At 41.4% G+C, this 24,755-nt stretch overlaps 1 protein-coding gene across 10 annotated transcripts in view; it reads right to left on the minus strand.

Moving 5' to 3' along the window:
- snap91a (synaptosome associated protein 91a) overlaps nucleotides 1-24,755 on the minus strand; it is a 40,257-nt gene that overhangs the window by 4,202 nt on the left and 11,300 nt on the right. For 3 of the 10 annotated variants that reach the window (XM_052064665.1, XM_052064663.1, XM_052064662.1), the window contains 20 exons: nucleotides 19,187-19,329; nucleotides 17,122-17,197; nucleotides 16,691-16,793; nucleotides 15,856-15,949; nucleotides 15,612-15,723; nucleotides 14,822-14,928; nucleotides 14,681-14,722; nucleotides 13,389-13,450; nucleotides 12,440-12,452; nucleotides 11,823-11,995; nucleotides 11,505-11,599; nucleotides 10,833-10,847; nucleotides 10,440-10,634; nucleotides 8,387-8,464; nucleotides 5,164-5,406; nucleotides 4,019-4,102; nucleotides 3,657-3,725; nucleotides 3,215-3,388; nucleotides 2,084-2,155; nucleotides 970-1,173 (listed from right to left, as the gene is read on the minus strand). In XM_052064665.1, the coding sequence (XP_051920625.1) occupies nucleotides 970-1,173; nucleotides 2,084-2,155; nucleotides 3,215-3,388; nucleotides 3,657-3,725; nucleotides 4,019-4,102; nucleotides 5,164-5,406; nucleotides 8,387-8,464; nucleotides 10,440-10,634; nucleotides 10,833-10,847; nucleotides 11,505-11,599; nucleotides 11,823-11,995; nucleotides 12,440-12,452; nucleotides 13,389-13,450; nucleotides 14,681-14,722; nucleotides 14,822-14,928; nucleotides 15,612-15,723; nucleotides 15,856-15,949; nucleotides 16,691-16,793; nucleotides 17,122-17,197; nucleotides 19,187-19,329 (2,154 nt within the window). The other 7 variants (XM_052064664.1, XM_052064668.1, XM_052064670.1 and 4 more) reach the window with 7 other exon arrangements.

Raw genomic sequence — 24,755 nt, forward strand, 5'->3', positions numbered from 1 at the left:
AGGGGGGAGCAACAGCAACACACTGGCAACATGTACATCTCAAGATGGATTTATTTATTTATTGTTACATCAAGCACTGACTTACAACGAGGTGTCCCTATATGTTCGTTTCATGTAGAATACGGTTTCCCTTTGCTTGTCACCATCAGTAAAAAATGATGCTTAATTTTGAAATAAAGAGCAAACGAACATAATACAAATATTGTATGATCATCTGTTCCACAGATCTTATGATTACTATAACAGGTAATATGATCTGCAAGATGAACTATTTGGAATTGCCCATTATAATCATTGCAATATATGGTGCCTAATTCATTGCAATGTTATCATGTGACATCACTATCGTCTGCATCTTTAATGGCATTTGGATAAAAACCAACACTAGAGATGACTGGGGGATTGTAATTCCTGAACGTAGTTTATTTAGTCTCATGCAGGAGACACTCAGGGATTATGATTACATTTTAAACATGCATATTATCCTAAAAGAAAAGGCAGACTTCATAAAGTGCAGATGCTGGAATGCACTGTGGAGTTCAACTCACCAATTACACATTAGAAGAAGCAAGCAAGAGGAAGCCAGCAGAGAGAAAGAGGTGAAGATGAAGGAGGTGGGGGAAAGTGGGTGGAGCAAAATAGAGCGTGTGTGAAGCACAAGACAGCAGAGCATGTGTGACATTGAAACAAGATAAGAGAGAAATCAGATCAATCATAGAGATAGAGCCATGGTGAGAACTTAAGCGGTCAGCAACAGTCGTGGTAACACGTCACACTGCGTCATCCATGCACCAGACAAGCTCTCAGCAATAAGTGCCCAAATTGCTCCGTTTCATTGTACGATACACTTTTACATTTACTAGTAATCAAGCAAGAATGTTTAAGCGATATCTTTGAAAGGTTCACACCACCTTATTTTTAAGCTACTACCATTCCTGACATTAATTAAAAACTTAAAATGCTACTTACTTGAAGCATCAAAGCCACCAGAGTGCGCCAGTGTGTTTTTTGCAGGTTCCGCTGTGGCAGGTATCATTGGTACAGCTGGCACAGGTGGCGTCGGAGAGGGAAGTGAACCCAGAGCTTCAAATCCCGACTCAAGAAGATCATTCTGCACTGGAGCTGGAGCCAGGGCCGGGGCCACGGTGGGTGCCAGGGTTGGGGACATGAGGTCTAATGAACAGACAGACAGAACTGTGACCACTATTTGCAATAACATCCATCCATCCATTTTCTATGCCGCTGGTCTTCATCCGGCTCGTACTTGAGATAGCTAGCATCTAGTGAAGTACAAGTAGTGTACACATTAGAGGAGTCGCAAGCCAAACACTATGCTAGATTAATGCTAATGCATAATGGAAAATTCACTCAATTTGCTAACAAATAGCTATTTGTGGTGATGCTATCCCACTTTAAGGAATGGGTATTCTTCTTATAATTATTATTTTTATCAATGGTGCAGCAACAGACATAGAGAAACAATACAACAATATCCACAGGTATATTTTCTTCATTTGCCCACGTTAACGAGTATAATTGCAGATTACTGAGTCACTTCGAGTAGCGTTCTTTGTTTGTGTCTTCATTACCGTATTGTTGTGCACACTAAAAGCAGGCCCACTGAATCAATCAGGACGTGCACACTGTTCATTTTTTATATGTTCTATTCAATTATGTCATGACTATATGATGCTATAAAGTAACAATAAGTATGGTACTATTTTAGTGATTACAATTGGCATTCACATTCATTTTAAGGGGTAGGGGGCGGGAGGGAAGAAAGATGAGATGTTGACATAAAAGTGTTTTAAGCGATGAGCTCGGTCACATATCTCAAGGCACCCCTATGTATCCATTTTCAAGCATACTTGGGGTTCAGCATCCTCAGATTTACTTATTCGCTGAGTTTTTTTCAATGTTTCAAAACTATTTGTGGACTACTTACTCAAGATTTTCGTGGCATCCCCCCCCCCCGCATTTTTTTTTTCAGTGCACTGATAATGGTCGTCAATTATTCGCGATATTCACGCACTGGCCTGGTCCGTACTGTCTAGATTTATTGTGTAACCGAAAACAGTTGTACCTCCCAGCAGGTCGCCTCCAGGTCCCCCAGGAGCAGAGCTCTGTGTCTCCTTCACAGAGCCACCGAAGGAGTCTGGAGGAACATCCAATTTTCCACAATGAATCAGAGGGTGCAAAAAAGAGGGAGTAGTCAACACAAATACACAATGGCACACTTTTGAAAATATTGTTCAAGCAGATATTTCCAGACATTGAATCTGCTAAATAATGCAAGAAACAAGTTGATCACTATATATTCGGATGTTTATATACATATATGCACACACACACACACACACACACACACACACACACACACGCACACACACACACACACACACATACACACACACACACACACACACACACACACACACACACACACGCACACACACGCACACACACACACATATATTTATATGTATATATTATATATATTAACGGCACACACACAAACAAACAAACACACACATATATATATGACGAATGATGTACCTGGCAACATTTTGTAAATTGTCTACCTGTGGTTCTTAGTCACGTTACTGTTGAAATTTACCAAGCCAATGTTGGGAATTCCACCCTGCTGGAGTCCTTTCCACCATATTCGTCATTTTAATTAATTTTTTGAAACAACATATATCAAATATTTTCCATGGTTTTATATTAACTTGAAGAATTGGAAATTAATACAAGTTTTTTTCATTTTTTTGTGCAAATGTTTTCTATGATTTGGTGTAATTCGGTGCAAACATCGTATTTCACAATGTAAGACACTTGTTCTCTTGTTTAGTCTGACTCTTCTTCCATCATTTTACTGAAGGGCAAAAAATCCATGAAAAACAGATGCAGTGTAAGGCAAGCTAATGCTGTTGAATATATACAATATTGACACTTGGTGATATATGTATCCATGTCCCGAAATGTTTTTAGGCGCTTGAGCAATACAAGTTCATTAAGGTTAAACATGTCACCCATCTCATATGGTGTTAAAATGTCAGAAAGTTATGAACACATTTCCAAAATTCATCACACTAAAAAGTTCTGAATTGCCAATAATGGCCCATATACTGGATGAACAATGGACAAAGTACACCATGCTAAATTATTATATATTATCATATTATATATATAGAGCGCGCAGTGTGTGACATACCAAGCAGGTCAATAACTGGGGTCAGCTCTGCTTTGGGTGGAGAGGAGGCCTCAGTGGAAGGAGCAGCAACAAGAGCTGCTGTCGAAGCAACAGGAGCTGGAGCTGTAGCTTGAGCTAAAGCAGGCGCAGGAGCAAGGCCAGGAGCAGGGGCAGGGGCAGGTTCAGGAGCAGGGTCTGAAGATGAGTTAAAACAGTAAAACAGACAAACAGGCAAATTAAGGCCCATTAATACTCATCGTATATTTTTCTGTGGTTGCAACATTATTATCACGACAGGCCTAAAATTCGATCGCAAAGGAAGCGAAGCAAGAAAGCAGGCCCTCATGCATCTCTACCACCTCTTTCGTACAGGGCTGGTCATGACGAGTGGAGGCTTGCTGCACCCTTCATGAATAGAAGGAAAACAGAAGGGATGCCATTAAAGTAATGCACCTGAACTCACCAGTGACAATGTCTCCAGACGGAGCCGGCTCAGGTAGAGGGGAAGGCCCGCGTGAGACAGCAGGGAGGTCTAAGTGACCAACGCAAGCAAGAGGCAGAGTGCGAGAAAGAAGAAAATGGTGGAGGTTGTGGAGCAAAGAAAAGTATTGCAGTATAGCAGGTAGAATCAGCTCAGGTTAAAAAAAGCAGCCTTAGGGAGAACACCATGCTCGTAAGTTTCATGCAGAGCTCTCAAATCACTATGGGGGAAAAAACAAGATGTGTAGTAGGAAAAGACTACGTTTTTGACAGGCGTGGAGGAATGGGAACTAGAAGAGATGGAAAAAGTTTCACACACAGACACATATGTATCACATCCTGTACCTGCACCAAAAAGGTCTACACTAGGAGTGGTGGCAGCTTTGGATTCTGTGGTGGGACTTTCCTCAGGCATGGATTCAAGCATATCTAGGACAGACAACATATAGGTATGTACATTCAGATTTCAGTTCAGCACAAACACAATGAAGACTGAACAAGAGAAATGTGGGAAAGCAGACAATGGTCAGAGAACTTTAAATGCAATGTAAAAAAAATCTTATTATAAATCAAGAGAAATATTGCAAGCTTTGTATTTGTTTGAAAACGTTATGACTGTACTTGTGAATGCATACTAATTGGCAGGTTTAATCGAACATGCGAGAGTCAACATCGACATAGAATGCAGCAATTTTTTCCTTTTTTTTGTTCATACATACGCAAAAAAATTCACTTGAACTAAAGTGCAAAATGTACAAACTTTACATTATTTCTCTGCTGTTTCTGTCAGAAAATTCTGAAAAATGCATGCAGACTCATCTAAATGGTGGTCATTTCTGTTTGGAATCATAACAAGTGGAACCATCTCTGCAGATAACGAGATATAATGAGCAACAATTTTATTTATTTTTTTGGGGTGTGCTCGTATTTAACCGCATGAAAGTTAAGATGCTTGTTTCAATGGCCAAAGAAAGAGAATGAAGGAAAAGATATACACCGTGTTCTCCACCATCCAGTGTAGCGAATAGTGAAAATCTGTACAAAAGAGATACGACGAGATGGTAGCAAAGCACTACTTTTATCGAAATGAAGATCCTGATCTCTCTTCAACATACGATAGTTCCTTGGGATCAAGATGCCCCAAGATGGCAAAACGTTCCTTCTGTCTAAATCAAGTCCCTCAGTCTAACTCACTTCAACATCCCTCATTGGCACCAATATGTCATAAAATGGTGCCGTGATAATGCTTTTATTGCATTGGCCTGAGCACAAAAAAACAGAAAATACGTGCATTTTTCAGCGAGTAAGCATTGGTAGGGTTATAAAAATATATATAAAATGGGGAATTTTTTAGATACAAGGAACTATGTTGTATTATCACCAATGTCACTGTTTATGACATCTAGAGTAAGACCAAACAAGATCAAAACATCTTCACCATCATAAAGCAGAGGCATGCGGAGAGTATAATGAGAGCAAAAGGACATTACCACCAAAGAAATCTAGAGTTGGAGCGGCAGCAGACTCTGTGGTGGTGGTGTCTGTGATGCTAGTGGTTGTGGTAATAGAAGGGGTGGGGGCGGTGGCGGGGGCGGCGACAGGGGCAGCGATGGCCAACGCCTCACAGGAGGTGGTAGGGGTGATGGCAGTGGTGCCCGTTTCGGTGGGTCTCATAGCGAACAGGTCCAGCCCTGGTGTAATGTCTGCACTCCCTTCGGTCGTAGCAAAAGGGTCTTCAGCAGGAGAAACAGGTGGAGTTGAAGGGTTAGGCGTGTTTTGATGAGAGAAGAAGGGAAGGAGGTGGAGGATCAAAACATGAATAGTAAATCTGTGAAGCAAGGTGCTCTTCATGAGAATTGGAAACAATGAAAGAACCAAGCACACAAACACACAACTGGAAGACTCATATATATATATATATATTAGAGCTGTCAGTTTAGCGCGCTTTTATTGGCATTAATTTAAATGAATTTTAACGGGATTAAATTTTTTCTCGCGAGATTAACGCGGCACACGTCACAAGCGGATGTTACTTGTTTGGAACTATTTTGTGTGGAAGGTTACAGTGTTCTGCGTCCATATAAATAGAGTGGGTGGAGCTTCTCTGTGTTTGTCTGACAGTGGTAGCGACCTAGCGAAAATGAAACGTCACCAGTGTTGTCATTCGAAATGAGGTCTACACAAAAACTGTAGAGAGACTTCCGCACAAGAAGGACCAACACAATCAACATAGCCTGACTGTGTTAGGGGGAGTGACCCCCCCCCCCTCTTCAGAATGGTTTGCCCCAGCAGCACTGGAGAAGTGCGTGCGCTTTTTTGTACGGCGGGCAGTTTTGAATACAGCGGCACATAATCAACACTGGTGTCCGGTGTCTCATTATTCTTCAACAAACATACAGAAACAGACTGTCTGTGTTCACAGTAAACTTGAGAAAAACGAAGTATGTAACCATGGTTTAAATCTACTATAGGCTGAGTACTAGTTTACCTTAGATGTGCACTTTATAATGTTATATTGCTTTGTTTTGATTTTATGAAAAAAAGCTGTTAAAGCAGCTGTTGTGTGACAAAATATTGTTTTCACTCTTGTTGATGGACAGTAATATTGTGTGAGAGATTATGTGTGAACAACTGCTCCAAGTGAAAAATGTTCATGTAAAATTGAAAATCAAAATTGTTATTTCAGTAAATATTTGCATTTGGCACATAGAAAACCGATTCATGATTCCATGTTGATGAGAGCATTAAAATGGGTGAAAAATAGGAGAAAAAATGTAAAAGGGAATTCAGAAACGATAAAAAAACGTGTGAGTAATCATGGTTAATTTTTTAGTTCATTTGAGTTAATTATGACAGTTGCATTTTTAATTAGATTAAATATTTTAATCGTTTGACAGCTCCAATATATATATATATATATATATATGTGTGTGTGTGTGTGTGTGTGTGTGTGTGTATATGTATATATAGAGAAAAAAATATATATATACAGTATATCTCAATCCATCCATTTTCTAATCCGCTTATCCTCACAACGGTCGCGGGGGTGTTGGAGCCTATCCCAACTGTCTTCGGGCAGTAGGCAGGGGACACCCTGAACCAGTTGCCAGCCAATCGCAGGGCACACAGAGACGAACAACCATGCGCAGTCACACTCACACCTAGGGACAATTTAGCGTGTTCAATCAGCCTGCCATGCATGCTTTTGGAATGTGGGAGGAAACCGGAGTACCCGGAGAAAACACGCGCAGGCCCAGGGAGAACATGCAAACTCCACACAGGGAGGCCTGAGCTGGAATTAAACCCGGTACCTCTGGACTGTGAGGTCGACGCGCTAACCACTAGACCAGCGGGCCACTCACAATCCATAAATCAATCAATCAATACCAGTAAATAAATATTTTTTTTGTCCTCTCTCTCTCTCTCTCTCTCGCCGCCCAGTGTGCAGCTGTTTAGTGCGTTGGCTTCACAGTGCAGAGGTGCAGGGTTCGATTCCTGTGTGGAGTTTGCATGTTCTCCTCCCGCGTGCATGGGTTTTCTCCGGGTACTCCGGTTTCCGCCCACATTCCAAAAACGTGCATGGCAGGCTAATGCAACCTCAAAATTGTCCCTAGGTGTGGGTGTGAGCGCAAATGGTTATGTGTAACCTCAGGGTGGCTGTCGACAAGTTCAATGTGTACCCCGCCTTCTGTCCGAAGACAGCTGGGATAGGCTCCACTACGCCCCGTGAACCTTGTGAGGATAAAGTGGTTCAGATAAGCCATGGAATGATGGATCTCTCTATCTATCGACAAATAACAGTTTCATCATTCATTACAGCGTGGGGAGACTCGTGGCCCCTGTGACAGTGTGGTCAACTACCACTGAGTGTCGGAATGCTCCACAGTAACGCCATAGTTGGGTGCTCCAGCACTTACCAAGCTAATGTATGTATATGGTCACTATGACGACTTACTTTCATAATCACGTGCCATAATTAATAGCCTTGTTTGAAAATAGCACTTGCACATGTTAGTGAGGGGTGTGGTTTTGGTCAGTGACTGGGGGAAGGGGGAGGAAATTCGTGAAGTGAGGTGAAGCGCCATTCAAATCTTGCTTGCGACCTACTCCAACTGTAAAGGGGTTTTCTATCATTTTCTATAGAGGGAAGTTTTTACAGTACGGGTGCATTCAAAGAATAACCTACTCGTACTAGCACACGTACACAATTTGTATGTACAGTCATACAGTTTAAATAATGTTCTTATCAGGGCTCCAGACTGCCGCTAAATGGTGGAATTATTCCCCTAATATTTGAGACAAGACAAGACAAGGCAAGTCAATTTTTCATCTACTCACACACACGTGTAACCATTGAATTTGCCGATTTATTTCTTTTTGTTATTCTTGAATACTTTTGGTTGCTGACAAACTACTGATCCGTACTTCAGCCCATTTACCAGAAGGATAATAAAAATGAGAGGAAATCTTAGCATTTACACAAGTCGATTTGAAGTGTGCACCCCTAAAATTGCATGTTAAGTGCCACTGTGCGGCTAGTATAAAAGAGTTCATCTGGAGCCCTGATTAACCAAGAGGCAAGGTAGTTTGCTAGTAGACAGTACAGTACTTGGACAACCTTTTGCACAAACATATACAGGTACATGTATATAATAGAGTACTGTGTACACTGTATCCATATATTAATGTACTTGCACTATTTTTTTCACCCACCAGATTCACCAAATGCATCAGTCGCCGGACCCGCAGCCACGGCGGCAGGACCATCTCCTGGGGAAGGTGCAAACGCATCTAGGATATCACACCAACACAAAACCAAACAACACATGGAGAAACAGATGGAATGGACAAAAAAATGAGAGGTAAGTATTAGGGAAAGGCAAAGAATACAAGACGTATGCAGCCCAACAGTCTTTTTTTGTTGTTTATTTATTGCAGCCTCTGATCTAAAAGAGGAGGAGAAATGTAAGGGGCTGCATAATGTTGTATTCATTGAGATGAGGCAAGTTGTCACAAGTTGCTTGTACTTGTGACAAGAGGGGCATGTTAAGTTCAGGGATGGGCAAGGTTCATTCTGTCTTTGACAATGATACTACAACTGGTCAATGGATCTGGCAGGAGTGAATGTGATGTTAGAGACTTTCGATTAGGCTACACCTCAGATTATTTTCTTTCACAAGAGGCGGGCATTTCGTCAGTACTGACAAATAACAAGAAACCTAAAAGCGCAAGTGTCGTTTAAAGTACCGGCGGACCTCTTAGTCCGTTGCTGACAGACGCCCGTTTGGTTGACGACTGACAGAAACACTCCGGCCTGTCTCGCGTATGTTTGCTTGTGCGCGTGAATACAGTGGGGTTGCCTGAGTGGACTGCAATGACTATATATGGAAACGCTTTTCACATCCTTGTACAGTAGGTGGTAGTATGCACCAGAGATGTTATCTGTCAATAAACAAAGTGAAGAGGGGGAGGAAGAAGAAGACTCGTTCAGCCTGACAGATCATGGACTCTACCCTTTGCCACAATGTGGAGCGGAAATTTACAGATGACAGAAGTACGATTAAAAGAATGATGCAGGACTAATGATTACAGTTTGGTTCGGCTAGGTATAATGACGAACTGATGATGACGGATGGGTGCCGTGGCCTCCAACGAATGATGATTGACGGACCAGCAAAATACTGACACCGCCCAACCCTGCTTTCGTGTTGGCTGTAAACATCACATGACGGAGCCAATAATAGCTCAAGAAGATTGAGATGACAAAGACATGTTGTTCTTTGTATTTTGTTTCAACTTAGTGTATCAATCCTCAAGGCTAGTGTGGTGTGACCGATCCATCTTCTTTAACAATTATTTGAATTTCTTTCTGAATGTTTTGAAATGGTTTGACTTCACGCTCGACCTCATATCTTTGGTAGTTTCAAATAATTTTGACTGTTCTACTGCCAACTTGGAATTTAACTACAAATAAGTTTTCTTTGTGATGCTGTTTTTTTTTTGTTTGTTTGTTTTTAGAAATCAGACATGATCATATTGATTTTAAGGATTAAAAAAAAAAATCAGAATAAAAGTCCATATTTGTTGAAAAAAAAATCATCAAGGGTGCTAGCAAATGGGGCAAAGCAGCATATCTGAAAAGTGTGAGTCATAGGCCCCAGCACGACCCTTAGAAGTGGCTCAGAAACTGGATGGATGGATGTTCCATGCCTGCTGAAGTAATAGTTGTGCATTCTTCATTTCGCCAACAGGAGGACAAATAAAATCCCTGTCGTGACTCACATTTTTGGGATATACACATGGATGATTCAACGGTCGATGTTTGGTGGTCTGTGCAACAAGCTGAATGACATAAGGGCATCATGTCAGCACATTTGTGCACAGAATCAGCAAACCATGAGATGTAAAGTATTGGATAAATGGTAGGGGTATATGTGACTTTTTTTGGCTTATATTTAACTAGAACGACAGGTGGCCAAGGCATACATGGATAACGACGACAATGTAAGAAGGCAAGTGGTAGCTGAACACTGTGATGGGACATTGTGATTTTCTTGGAATTTTGAAGACGGTAATGTAATGTAAACATTTTATAGTTGATAGTAGAAATAAAGTCCTCCATATTTAATAACCATCATTAACATAAGCAATGTCTTCACTTTTTTCCCCCACAAGGGATGTACAACTCTTATCATACATGACTACATTGTTAAAAAAGCCTTGTGCAGATGAGCCACCCGGCTGTCTATATTTTCAACTGACTAACCTCCAAAAAAGTCGATATCCCTAACTGAAGCGGTGGTGGGAGCTGCGACAGGCAGGGAGCTCGGTGCTGGCATGGTGGCAGCAGTAGCAGCGGTGGCTGCAGATGCAGCCACTGCAGAGGCCGCTGCAACATCAGTAGCAAGCTCTTTCTTTGCTTGGTTAGCCTCAGAAGCGATATTACTGGCAGCGGGAGTGGCTACATGGATAATGCCAACAATGCACAGGATGGCACACAGTCACAACCCCAAAGGAGGAAAGAAAAGGAATTAGAAGATGGGAACAGGAAGGGTTTTTTTTTTCTTGCAAAGATTATAATAAAGGGAACTCGGTAATCTGTGCTGTAATTGTTAAGACTCATAACATATTTGGGGAATGACATCACAGGTTTACTCACCATCGGCCAAAAGGTCTGCAACAACAAGAGACAGTCAAAAAGTTGACCACAGATGGATGACAACATGAAAGTATAACAAGGACAGTCTTTGGAAATTGTTAATTAATGCAAAGCCAACATCACGAAAATTTAGTTAGTGACCAACACATGTATAAGCCCCTACACATGGGACCATATTTACTTATGTAATCACAGCGGGACATGACGTTGTGTTTTGCGTACATGCGTGTCACTTCACAGACACATTATGTTCACATTAGTTTCGCGTTTATCAACAGTTTTCTAGATTTGCCAATTCCATTAAGATCAAGACGACTCCTTTTTTGTTCTTTAATTCCAGGAACGTGAGCACAGGCAAGACTCAACGGATGAATTCTACAATCACCAGGTTACAAGAAATGCAAATGTCTGGTCAAGTTTGTCTGCTGGGCTCAAATTTGTTGTTGTACATGCAACTTTCTCTCCAGTGCGCCTCTGAATATTTCCGCTGACCTACGTTGCTCCGCAACTCCAAATGTGGCCACGAGGGCCACATTTTACTTTTGCTTTTTTTTTCAACTTCTTCCTGCCATTTCTTTTTTTTTAAATGGTGATACAGCCTGGGGGTTGGGTGGGGACACTATTTATGATTTTTAAATCAAGCTCAGGAATTTTCTGATAGTATTTACTCACCTCCCCATCCAATTGTAGTAGAAGGTGCTGCCGTCCCACCAGCTGAAGACGAGGACATTGGATCTAAGTCCAACAGGAAGCCATCATCCAGGGCACTAGACCCAGAAAGAAAGAAAAAAAGAGCAGCAAGTAGCTCGATAGGTAGATCACGTGAATATGTTAAAAAGAAATAAACAAATAGAATGTAATAAAAGCATAAAATTCCATTCTCTTTCACTTGACATTTTGTGGTGTAAAAATTGCACCACAGAAAGAACCAGTTCACATCCAATCCGTCGCAGAATAAATTCAACCTGAAATAAATGCAATGGCACTTACCTGCTGGTGGTGGTTGTGGTGGGATTTACAGCTGTGGGTGTGACAGAGGGTGGTGGAGGTTTGACGGGCGGCCCAGGGCGAGCAGGGGGCCCCCCGGCGCCGCCGGGTGGTGCAGGTTTGGGTGGTGCAGTCGATGGGGCAGTATTTGCCGAGCTGTTCGTCGCCACTGTGTCCTGTTTACAGACCACAACGTAAACAACATGGTTAAGTTAGGTGGCGTTTTTGGATGCTAGTCAACATGTTCCGGTAATGAATGAAGATGATGTGTACTTTGACTATATTTCTAAATTCATTCTTTCTCACTGTGTATCCATACCGGGGTCTCGTTTAGTGGATTTAAGGCAAGGAAGCACATTATGGAAACATGTGGGTTGTAAAAATTGTCCCTGCGCAGTAGAACAGGTGATTTGTCCACAGAGACAAAAAGGAATGCTAACAATTATAAATGTAATACAAGAAACAGAATTAAACTTGCATATTAAATACAGCCTTATAATGTAACAAGCCATTGTCATATACTTCATCCTCATGACATTTTTGAAAAATATTTCAAGTGCAAAGGAACCCCATGTTAAACATGAAAAGCGCAGCAATTAATGATATTAATAATGTCTTACCTTGGTGGGCGACCTGTCAAAACAATAATAGCATGCAAGTTAGATAAAAGGCAGAGTGACATATTGCTAATTTATTATTTTCTGTATTATTAGACAGGCAGAATTTCAAACGCAATTCATTTCGGAATCATCTGTAATTGATGTCATCACATTGCAATGCTAACTCATTGCATTTTGGACCCATTTCCACTTCAACTCAGGATTTTCTTACACGGACAATTTGGACAACGTGACAGTTGTGCAGCCAGCCTGTTTTCCTTTGCAAAAGTGGAGACTGGGAGTGAGTGACACCGATTTAATGACGATTATACACTTACTGACATGCCGTTGGCTACACAGCACAATCCAATGCAGTTGCTATGTAATATTTTAACCTTTACAAGAATACTAATAGTTTTACCTTTTGCCAACATCACCTTGGATGTCATTGGATTGTACAAGTTTACAAGTAGCTTTGTAGTGTATAACTAAAAACAATCACAAAATATGGATTTCATTTTTTTGAAAATGTGTCCTATTGAAGCACATTTTGAACGTTATTTTCGTAAAGTATTGTTAGATCGATGGAATGACTTCTTCAGATGGATATGATAACTTTTATACTGTAAAGTCAAGCAACAGTGAGGGGTGTGAAATTAAAAAAAAAATAGGGAATGGTATGAATTTAGTACTTCTGGTAACAGACAATACTTACTTTTCCTCCCTGTATTGGATTGGGCAAAGATCACAAGAACATGAGGTTAAATATTTGGCCATCAAAAATGATCCAAGTAGTGAAATAGAAAGTTTAATTAAAGCTGCCATCAAAATTCTTTTGACGTGGTTTCAACCTGTCATTGTGTTGATGTGCAAACCAGCTTCAAGTCAGCTACAATTGATCACTACTGTGTTATTATACTCATTGTCTATTTATTTATTTTACCATAATATCCAAGAAACACAAACTTACGGCTTCTTCCCTTCCAATGTGTTGAGGTGGGTCTCAAGGGATTCTAAAAGACTTTCTGGAGCCTGCGGGGGTAAAACAAAGTGGCACAGAGACAGAATACAACAATTCAGCTCGAGTTACGTTATTTGGAAATGATGTCATTTGTGTATAGTGTGTACGGTGTATGTGCTGCACATCATTGTACATTGTTAAGCATTACTAATTGCTTGAAAAACATGAACCAGATTTTCATGAAGCGGCAGAAAGGAAAATCAGGTTTCAATGCCATATTGCGCTTGTCAGTGCTGTTATTCTTCACGTTGTGCTTTTGTATTTCATTTCGTATTTTGAACTGCTCTTTGATCATCACATGATTTGGGACGTATGTTTTCTGTGAATAGGATATTACCCCCTCCAATCTGTTTTGATTCTTCATCAGCATGATTAGATTCTCCTGTCCTGTTCATTTTCAGTTGGCGCAGCCCGACTTCATTCCCGTGTCATCCAAATCGGCTCCTTCTCAAACTCTGCGTGAAACTCATCTGTCTCCGCTTGGTGATTAGTCGGCCGCGATTTGGCTTTCTGCATGTTATCCCGTATGTAACGGTTGGTCATTCCTCATTTTTCACGGTTGTCCAAAAACAGGTGAATGAATTTCAATTCCTGTCGTGTGAAGTACCCCCCCATCCCCCGCCAACAGCTACAATCAGCCCAGTTGCCTCCATCACACTGAAAAACCTGACTGAATGTTTCAAACGGTCACGATGCATATGGAGGATAGGATAAGGAAATACAAATCCTATCCATGTTCCAATATCCAAAAATTTCATTACCATTAACACGAAAATGACTGAAAAAGGAAAGTTCATTGGAGTACCACTAATAATATAATGTGTACTTTGAGGGAAAACATAGAATCTAGTAGCGATGCATGCAGGAGCCATGAAACTGAGAGAGAACTGCATCTCCATGATAACACTCACCAAAGCCACATACGACTGCAAGTGATCCCGGATAGTTTAAGCGTCTACAGTTTGCACGTTATGTTTCCTTGAGTGACAACACAATGTGAGAATAGAAAATGGCTCGAAGAATATCATGCACGCCGTCATCCAAAGAACCCTTTCAACACCGACTTCATCGTTTGAAAACTCCACTTTAGATGTATAGCCGAAGAAGGTGTGACTCGTTTTTAACCCTTTCATGCACCCTGTAACCTGATAACATCCCTGAAAGGGTTCAAGCAATTGTGCACACTGCCTTGGTGTGCATCTTTGAAAAACATATGGGGAGACAAACTGTGACAAACTTACTTGAGTGAGTTCGGGTATGTCATTTTTGTCTATTCCCACTTGCTGGAAAAAAAAACACAAAACACAACATTTAACCTGACAGCATGTACGACAGAAATGACTGCTCAACAAGTCAGTTTAATGTGCAGATCTGAATGTTACCTCTGCAATTTTGAAGAATTCAGATACCCGAGTCATGCGAGTCAGAAATCTCTTGTAGATCTCAAGTCCATCTTTACACTGGCTTCTCTTCATCTGGAAAAATTTCTCTAAAAGACACAGTTGTGATGGCATGAGAATACTATACGTCCATCCATCCATTTTCTGATCCTCTTATCCTCACAAGGGTTGTGAGGAGGAGGGGGTGGGGCCTATCGTAGATGTCTTCGGGCAGTAAGCGAGGGACACCCTGAACCGGTTGCCAGCCAATCGCAGGGCACACAGAGACGAACAACCATCCACGTTAACACTCACACCTAGGGAGAGTTTGGAGTGTTCAATCGGCCTGACATGCATGTTTTTGGAATGTGGGAGGGAACCGGAGTACCCGGAGAAAACCCATGCAGGCCCGGGGACAAGAGGAAAACTCCACACAGGGAGGACGGAGCTGGAATTGAACGCGGTACCTCTGCACTGTGAAGTCTAAGTGCTAACCACTGGACCATTGGGCGGCCAGAATACTATACATGGACTGTAGATATTTGGTGGTGGTTTTCTCTTATTTGTCAACAATGAACTTGTGTTTATAAAACACAAAAATGGTAAACCTTCTGTCAGGATAGATTCTGGCTTCTACTGTAGGTTGGAGATCCTGGCCAAGGATTAACCAGAAACAAGGAGGAAATTCACTACGGGTACTCAATCACCGGTCCTCACCCATAGATGATACTTAATGGGATAGTTAAGCGACATTTGCTGACAAGGAAAATAAAGGTGAACAGAAATACTGTACCTAGTAGATTGATGATGCCGTCATTGTAGCAAGCATATAACTTGATCAGGTCTTTGAACAGGAGAAGAAAGCAGGCGTTTATCACCCCGTTGTTTAATTCTGGTTGGTGGACCTTTGGACAGAGTTACCATTGATGAAATTAAGTCATTATGCATTAGATGATGTGACGGGTGAAGAAGATCAATACAAATAAGGTGCTGATGCCTGGCAAGTGTTCCCTTTCCTTCAAGTACACGTGACTTACATCAAAATCGAGCAATGCATCAATCTGACCCTGCAAGATAGGCATTCCTTTCAGCAGCTTCTCTACTGTCATGGTTCTCATTGCTCCTTCAGCTCTGTGAGGGGAAAAGGAAAATAATAGATTCTATGTTACAATAATTTGGAACTTTTTTAAACAACGAGGATCTGAACTTGGGGGGTGCTCAGCCACCAAATCATCGGCAAATTAGTCAAAGCAATTTGTGGGAATGATAATAATTTGGTCAACACAGAGCCCCAACCATACACTACACCATCACTGGAGTGAAAACAATTCTCATAGAATAATATTTTCATTAAAAGTCCTTTGAAGCATTGATCACAGTAGGCCTCTACCAGAGGTGATTGCTCTAAGACCGCAAGGGACGCTCAGCTTCCCCTAAAATGTCAAAAAGTAAGTGATCAAATATATGTGTGTACATACAATTGTGTGGACATGTCATTGACTAAATATGCGCTACAACGCTACAACGCTACAACTTTTGTTCAGAATCTGCTTCTTATTACTGGTTATGACGTGACTCTCTTCTCACTCATTCCCACAGCTTCACTGTGCTTTAAACTGTGTGGACGCTGAGCGTCGACCGCGCGGACGCTGGGCGTCTAGAGTTCAGTGTAGGTTGTCCCAATGCATTGACCAATTCAGAGTATTGACCAATGTATCAAAACTCTCAACCAATTCCTTCTGTGAGGTTGAACAGTATTAAATAATGTTGAGGCCGAAGAGCAGCACGGAATCGGGAGTTGGGTGTCATTGCTACTCATCATTAAATAAAAAGAAGAAGAAGCAAGAAAATGACAGAAATTAGAAACACTACCCTTTCTTGACTCGGACAAAATCGAAAGACATCTGTCTGTAGGCGAAGGACTTCTCATTGAGATAACGGCTGTAGCGTCTGATAAAGGTGGACATGTCATAGCCTGAGGAAGACACACACACACACACACACATTGATGTATGCCCAATAATACTGGGAGGGTGTCAGTATTGTAACTTAAAACAGCACAAAAAAATGAAATAAATAAAACAAAATAAAACAAAACATTTTTAACTAGGAGGCTTGTGTTCTATACTTGACATACTGCTAGACATACAAGTGTGCTACACTTCATAAGAGAGATTCAATTGTGACAATATGTTAGCGTAAGTATTAATTTGTCCAGCGTGTGGTCAATTCAAGTTCATGTAGAACACTGAATTCAAAATGCAATTGGAGGATCAATGAACAGGAAGCTGAGAAACACCTACCATGGGAGCCTGTTTTGTCCAGAAAGTTGGCAAGGTTGAACAAAGAATTCCTCGATGAAAGGAACTGCAGAAATTTCTGAAAAAGCACACTCGCGTCATCAGCACAAAGTACAAAGACGTGTGGTTAACTTAAATACACCTAACACATCTTACGCTGAATTAACTTTGCAGTCAACAAATCATCCCAACAAGGGGCAAATCTGCAATACGGATAGATTTTTTTTTAACAGAATTTACTCCTCATACATGCTTTCAAAACATCCGTAAACTTATTGAATTGAGAAGCTCATGACAGCTTTGGAGATATTTGGTCATTTTAAAAATTCAGAATTCAGTAAATGACGGAAACTGATCATACTGCCCAGATGAGGTGAAATTCACCTGATCGGCCCCAATTTACCGTGATCGGATCAGGACATCCCGACTTTTATCGTTTCTCCTGCCTAAAAAGATCATCAGCGACTGTAAGTAAGCGTGCATAACAGTTAGTATACTGCAAACTCAAATCACAATTACTGTTTTTATGTTATCAAATAATTATTTTCAAATGTGTTTGTTTTTATATGTCAGATTTTTACTTTATGTACAATTTTTAAGTCGATACTATTGACTATTTATTGACCGGTATCAAGTGTTGAAAATGGTTCGATCTTTGGACAATGCAATGTGAATTGCACAACAAATACTGTCGCTAGTCATCACTGTAATGAAATTCGGACTCGTCAATTGATTGGGTGAGGGCTGGTTCATTAGCATGAAACAGTCTAGTTTCAGGATGTCAAGTGCCCTGGAATTTTTGATCCTCGGTATTTCGACAAAAACACAAATCTTGATTTAAGACACTTGTTTTAAATTGTTGGGGGGTGGGGGCAAACACTATTTCTCCTCTTTCTCCAGAATTAGTGGACACAAAGATTTTTCCTACTGCCTTGAACATAATAATTGTGTTGAATGATGACTGATTTTTCTTTCCTTTTGACTATTTTACTTACCTTACTTTCTGTCAAATTATTACTGTATATGTTTTATGTTTAATAAACAAACCAAATGTAAAACAAAAAACGAAACATTAATAAGATTATGGGCATGATGGACAATAGGTTTGCGCATGCAAAAACTGGTGCAAACTTGATTGCACATACAAACAAATGTAGAAGCAGATCAACTAATCAGACTCAACCAGATTGCACTCATTGTTGAAGCAATCTGGTGTTATGTACAGTATTACACTTGCTGATTTTGCATCTTGGAATTGACATCTGAAAGGCAAGGGAAAACCAGCATGCAAAACGTTTTTTAAGAACAAAAATGATCCTCGGATGTACAAAACTGCCACACAGTTAATTTTGTGCATATATGTCAGATAGAGTGATGTGCTTATGTGTTGGAGACTGATTTAGCATCTTTCAGTCTGGCGGTCTAAAAGGCTGGTGCAAACAGCATTGCCGTGTGCATGATGCTGAGTTTCAGGCAAAATGAAAGGCGATGGGCTGGGCAGATATTTTCTTTTTGTTTAAACATTATTGAAATGCCAGAAACAAATATGGTGACATATTGCCTCCAATTTTGGAGCGTCTGAATGATCTAAGAAAGGAGTCATGCAATATCGCATGACAAATCTCCTTTAACTCTCCAATTGCAGATGTCTGGGTCATTTCAGGGCACAGTAACATTTGCTTCTCACGTCTCCCAGAGTAATTTTCTGGGTGTTCTGCCCAAGTTTTAAATGCAATAAGCATAGGTTGTTTACTTGGGCTGGGTTACTTAAAAGATAGCTTTTATGCAGTTTCTGCTTTCCCCTCCAAATTATTTGATCGATCCATTTATTTGTTTGCGGCTTTCACCCAAATGCTTCATGGTAAAAGCAACAGAAAGTAGAAAAATCTCTTTTAAAAAAGCAGTGGTGGAGAAAAGTGTTTTTTCTTTTTTTTTATAACATCTGCTGTCAACAGTGCATAAAATCTGTTAGAATGCATGGCCAAGCAATTTAGCCTCTCCTATTTAGGATCTTACTAAATGAGGCCGTTTTTTTCTGAGCCTGGACGGTGCATGTGTGTATCGTCACCTCATTGCCGTGCACCATGAGGTGGTGTGTAGTAATCAGGGCCTTGAAAACCACCACCCAACTGGCGTTGCCCGCCCTCTCGATCAGTGTATCGGCCATCTGAGGGACGTTCACGCTGGTGTCCTGGGAGGCCTGGATCAGATCTGGGAAGAAGAGAAGAGAGGAGTTTTGAAGACAAATAGAGCAGCGGAAAAGCTTTTATTCAAATCCAGACAGCAAGGAACAAATGCAGCGAGTGATTTTGATGAGAAGATGCATAGACATGACAAACAGGAAAGTGCCAGAATCAAGTTAACGGCTGCTTAAATGGGATACTCAATCTTGTATGCACCAATACACATGTGCTTGATGACCTTTCCTTCCCTGCCAACATTTCTGAAATAACTCAGTTATGAGATCCTGAGGTTGACTCTCCCTTGAAAGATCTTTGTGAAGCGTTTACTTTTCTTCGCCTCTCCTCTCGTGATCGAGTTTTCTCTGAGTACTCTGGTTTCTTCCTCCATCCCCAAAACAGTCTCCTTAGGTTAAAACGCTAAATTGTGTCAATGTGAGAGCCTTTGATTGTTTGTCTTGTGATTGACTGGTGACTTGTCAAGTGTTCATACCACCTCTCGCACAAAGTAATGTGGGACTGACTTGCAGTTACCCACAATGTTGATGAGCACAGGTGGCATGGATTGAATTGATTGGGAGGTGCTATTTTTCATAACTTTTTTGGTATTTGTTTTTCATTATTAATTTGCTGCTTGCTGTTTTTATCTTCAATTGCTGCAACACCTGATTTTCTTCTGCGGGTATCAATGAGGAATTACTCTGTTTTCTTCAGAGCAGACGCACCAGTACATTGAAGAGAATTCGTAATCTGACGCAATCTATGTTAACAACTCAAGTCAGAGTGCTGCATTATTTGCAAAATTTTGATGTATTTGGATGAGCCCAGCACAATCACTGCCTGGTGGGATTTAATCAGGCTGTTGCTCTGTTCATTTATGAAACATATCATTATCATCTGCAGAGGGACAATGGGAGACTGCATCAAAATGTGCCTTACCACACACTCCATTATTAAGTTGAGCATTTTCACTTAATATTTAGGGGTGAATGTAGGGCTGTATGAAGCTGCACTAACTTGTAAGTCACTCATTTGAAAATCTGAAACATTTTGTCAAGAAAATCTTTTGATGTACTGTATTCAGGACCACAAGTGCAATCTTTGTTTTTTGAAGTACAGAAACTCCACGAGGGCTGGCAATGCTCCATTTCAAATTGGGGATTCCTAAAGTGGGTGGGTGGCATGGCGGTCGAATGGTTAGCAAGTCACCCTCATAATGCAGAGGTGCAGGGTTTAATTCCGCCTGCGGCCTTCCTGTGTGAAGTTTGCACGTTCTCCCCATGCCTGCATGGGTTTTCTCCGGGTACTCCAGTTTCGTCCCACATTCCAAAAACGTGCATGACAGGCTGATTGTGCACTCCAAATTGTCCCTAGGTGTGAGTGTAAGCGCGGATGGTTGTTGATCTCTGTGTGCCCTGAGATTGGCTGGCAACCGGTTCAGGGTGTCTGACGCCCACTGCCCGAAGACAGCTGGGATGGGCTCTAGTACACCCTTGACCCTCGTGAGGGTAAGCGATTAGAAAATGGATGGGTGGAGGGATTCTCAAAGTGTGGTAGGGGTACCATTAGTGGTACATGCTGGGTTAGTGTAGGCGTGGGCAATTCGTTTAGCAAAGGGGCCACATGGGAAATTGGAATGCTTGTCGAGGACCAAGCCAACATGCAAATCTCAACTTTGTCCATATTATTTTTCACATGTATCGACAATGCTTATTTAATGAATTGCTACATGTGCAGCTATGGTATGTTTTGTTATAATTAGGCAACACATTTTAAACAAAATTTAAGCAGTTACTACAATTACATCTTGAGACTTGAACAATTCATTGCGTGCACCAAGCGTAAACTCATATAAGCCGTTCCTAGTCAGGATTGCCAAATACTGCACACAGGTGAGTAGAAAGTATCCAATTATTCACCGTGATGTATCATGATATAGTGTTGATTAGAACACACCTAATACGGACCGTACAGGAAACAGTGGACAGTGTTCAGGCCAAATCGTCTTGTCCCTCCTTTGTACTTAGGAAGCCATGAATACAAAGTGTCATAAATAAGTTAACCCATCAATTATCAGTGCAAATATTTATCCAGTCATCCAATTTGTTACGATCATCCTGCTCAGTTTCACAAGTAAACTGGATCAAAGCCATTTTATAGGCCGTATGCAGGATCGTGGTTGTTGCAAACAAAATATGTTCACGGTCACTTTTCCGTCAAGCCTACAAATCGACCACGTAGCTTTCAGCATGCAGCGATGATGGTTTTACGTCCTGTCTTCTGTAGTGAATCTACAAATACACACTGATACTACACACAGAATAGGCCCGCCAGGCCTGATGAGTCAGCAGCCTGCATTGTCTCACATACTTCTTGTGTGTGTGTGTGTGTGTGTGTGTGTGTGTGTGTGTGTGCGTGTGTGTGTGTGTGTGTGTGTGTGTGTGTGTGTGTGAGTGTTTTTGTGTGGGCGTGTCACTCTTTACTTCCCACTGTGGCTGCATAAAGCCCAATGGCTGCATAAACCTGTGCCACACCTTTATGAGCAGAGCACACGAGGTGTTGCTCGATCCTGGCATTTTGATTGGTCGGCTAAATACACTATATGTACTGTAATTGGATGATAATGCTCCTTTAAGGCCATGTCCACAAGGAAACAGAGCCAGCATTGTTCATCAAAAGAAGAAGAAGCATCAGCAAAGAAGAGTAGACAATGGCCATTTTTCAAAATCATGGTGGAAAGAAGGTTTTGTTTGGATGGATGATGAGGTGGACCTTTTGCTTCGGGTCATCATCACACAGTTGCAGATGGGTGAGTAAAGTATGAGGTGTTGAGACTTTCCTTCAAATTGTGCTAAAACGGATTCACTGATCAAATTGTGCTTCAGTGAAAGCAACAGTAAGGACATAAAATGGACCAAAAAAAGTCAAAACAACCCATGTCACAAATTTACCTCACTCTTATCTTTCAGCAGTAAACCTAAAATAAATACGATACTGATCAATGTAATGGGCGGCCCGGTAGTCCAGTGGTTAGCACGTCGGCTTCACAGTGCAGAGGTACCGGGTTCGATTCCAGCTCCGGCCTCCCTGTGTGGAGTTTGCATGTTCTCCCTGGGCCTGCGTGGGTTTTCTCCGGGTGCTCCGGTTTCCTCCCACATTCCAAAAACATCCGTGGCAGGCTGATTGAACACTCTAAATTGTCCCTAGGTGTGAGTGTGAGTGCGAATGGTTGTTCATTTCTGTGTGCCCTGCGATTGGCTGGCAACCGATTCAGGGTGTCCCCCGCCTACTGCCCGAAGACGGCTGGGATAGGCTCCAGCACCCCCCGCGACCCTAGTGAGGATCAAGCGGCTCGGAAGATGAATGAATGAATGAATCAATGTAATTTTTTTTTAAAGACTGTGTTCATTTAAATCGACAAATTTGCCCTAAAACGCTGTTTTCTTTTTCCCATCAAGTAACCACGTTGGATGTGTGCGTCTTAACAGGACTTTTGAACAGAAACAACAAAAATACACAGGGCAGGGACTCAGTCATACATTTTTTTATTCAAAAATTATCAACTAGTTCTCTACAATATAAGGTCCTCTTCATGCTCACTTCTCTTTTTTCCTATAACTCATTCTGGAATCTGGAAAAAATATGTATTTGCAAGCCACTTCCTCCATCAATCCATTTTCTGATCCGCTTATCGTCACAAGGCTCTCACAATCACACCCAAGGACAATTTAGAGTGCTCTGTTAACCTGCCATGCTTGTTTTTGGAATGTGGGAGGAAACCGCAGTACCCGGAGAAAACCCACGCAGGCACAGGAAGAACATGCAAACTTCACACAGGAGGGCCGGAGCCAGAGCCGAACCCTGCACCTCTGCACTGTGAGGCGGACATACTAACCACTGTGATTGTGAGCACGAATGGTTGTCCGTCTATGTGTGCCCTGCGATTGGTTGGCAACCGGTTCAGGGTGTCCCCCACCTACTGCCCGAAGACAGCTGGGATAGGCTCCAGCACGCCAGTGACATGATCATAATTTATAGAACTGTTGCTTCAATTTGCAAGAAATATACTGGCTGGTGATAATACGGTCAGGTATCTGTGTAATTACTTATGTTTTTTTTTTTTCCTCCCTACAATATTTATTTATGTTCAGTTCTATGAGAAGTGTAGAGATCAAACGTCAAGTCAAGTCAACAGTATATATAGAGCACTTTCAAACAGCCATCCCTACATACAAAGTGCTGTACATGGAGTAATTTAACATGCACAATAAACAGTAAGACGAATCGGTAATAAAGGCGGTGGAAAGCACCAAACAGTAAAACCAAGAACAAAACTAAATCATGCTGAGTCGAATGCCAATGAATACAAGTGAGTTTTGAGGAGGGTTTCGAAGATGGGCAGCGAGGAGGCTTGCCGAATGTTCAGTGGGAGGTCATTCCAGAGAGAGGGACCAGCAACAGAAAAGGCTCGATCCCCTCTGAGCCTCAGTTTAGTCCTTGGTACTTCTAACAAAGACTGGTCCACAGACCTGAGGCGCCGGGCAGGTGTGTCGGGGTGGATGAGCTCAGAGAGGTAAGGTGGCGCGAGATTATTCAGAGATTTGAAAACAAAGATCTTGGAAAACAAGGATCTTGAAAATAACTCAAAAATGAATGGGGAGCCAGTGAAGGGATGCCAGAGTAGGAGTTATGTACTCCCTCTTACGAGTACCAGTCAAGAGGCGGGCAGTGGCCTTCTGGACTAGCTGAAGGCGCTTAATGGAGGACTGGCTGACTCCAAAGTAAAGGGCATTGCAGTAATCGAGCCGGGATGTAAAACGTTTCATCGTGTTGTGACTGGTTGTGTTTTGGTTAGGGCCCTTTACAGTATGTTGTTACCTTTATTCTGTCTCTGGTTTTACTTTGTATTTTTGTACATAAATACTCAGTTTTTCCGCTTTCGTTTCCTGTCAACGTCTGGGTCCAAATTCTGCTCTTTGTGTGAGACACGCTAATTGTATGGTGAGCCCATCCAGTGACAAGCGGAGGCAGTCAACTGCAGATAACTATAATAGTAACATCTACACAGATCAATTACAATCATGTTGTCCATAGCAATAGTCTGAACACACAGCTGCAGCACTGAGTGTGATTTCACTCTAGAAATATAAGAAAATAACGCCAAAATACACACATATTCCACTTATTGCACTTCGTTAGTTAAATACATTGAAAAGCTTGTTGTACAACAAGGAAAAATGCGAAAGAATTCCATGTACAGCGCTTTAACAATTAGTGTCTCTTCAGTTCCTAAATGTTTATTGAATGTTGCTACAAGAAAAGATTACTTAACATATGACATAACCCTGTTCAGCTTTTTCGTCCATAAAATTCAAATTTAATGATTATTTGCTAAAAACAAAGCCCATCAGATTTAGCATTAAATCTATTTTCTTCGTGGTGTGTTCAATTAAATGT

This window comes from Hippocampus zosterae, chromosome 5 (assembly GCF_025434085.1).
Source record: "Hippocampus zosterae strain Florida chromosome 5, ASM2543408v3, whole genome shotgun sequence".
In the NCBI taxonomy this organism is placed as follows: domain Eukaryota; kingdom Metazoa; phylum Chordata; class Actinopteri; order Syngnathiformes; family Syngnathidae; genus Hippocampus; species Hippocampus zosterae.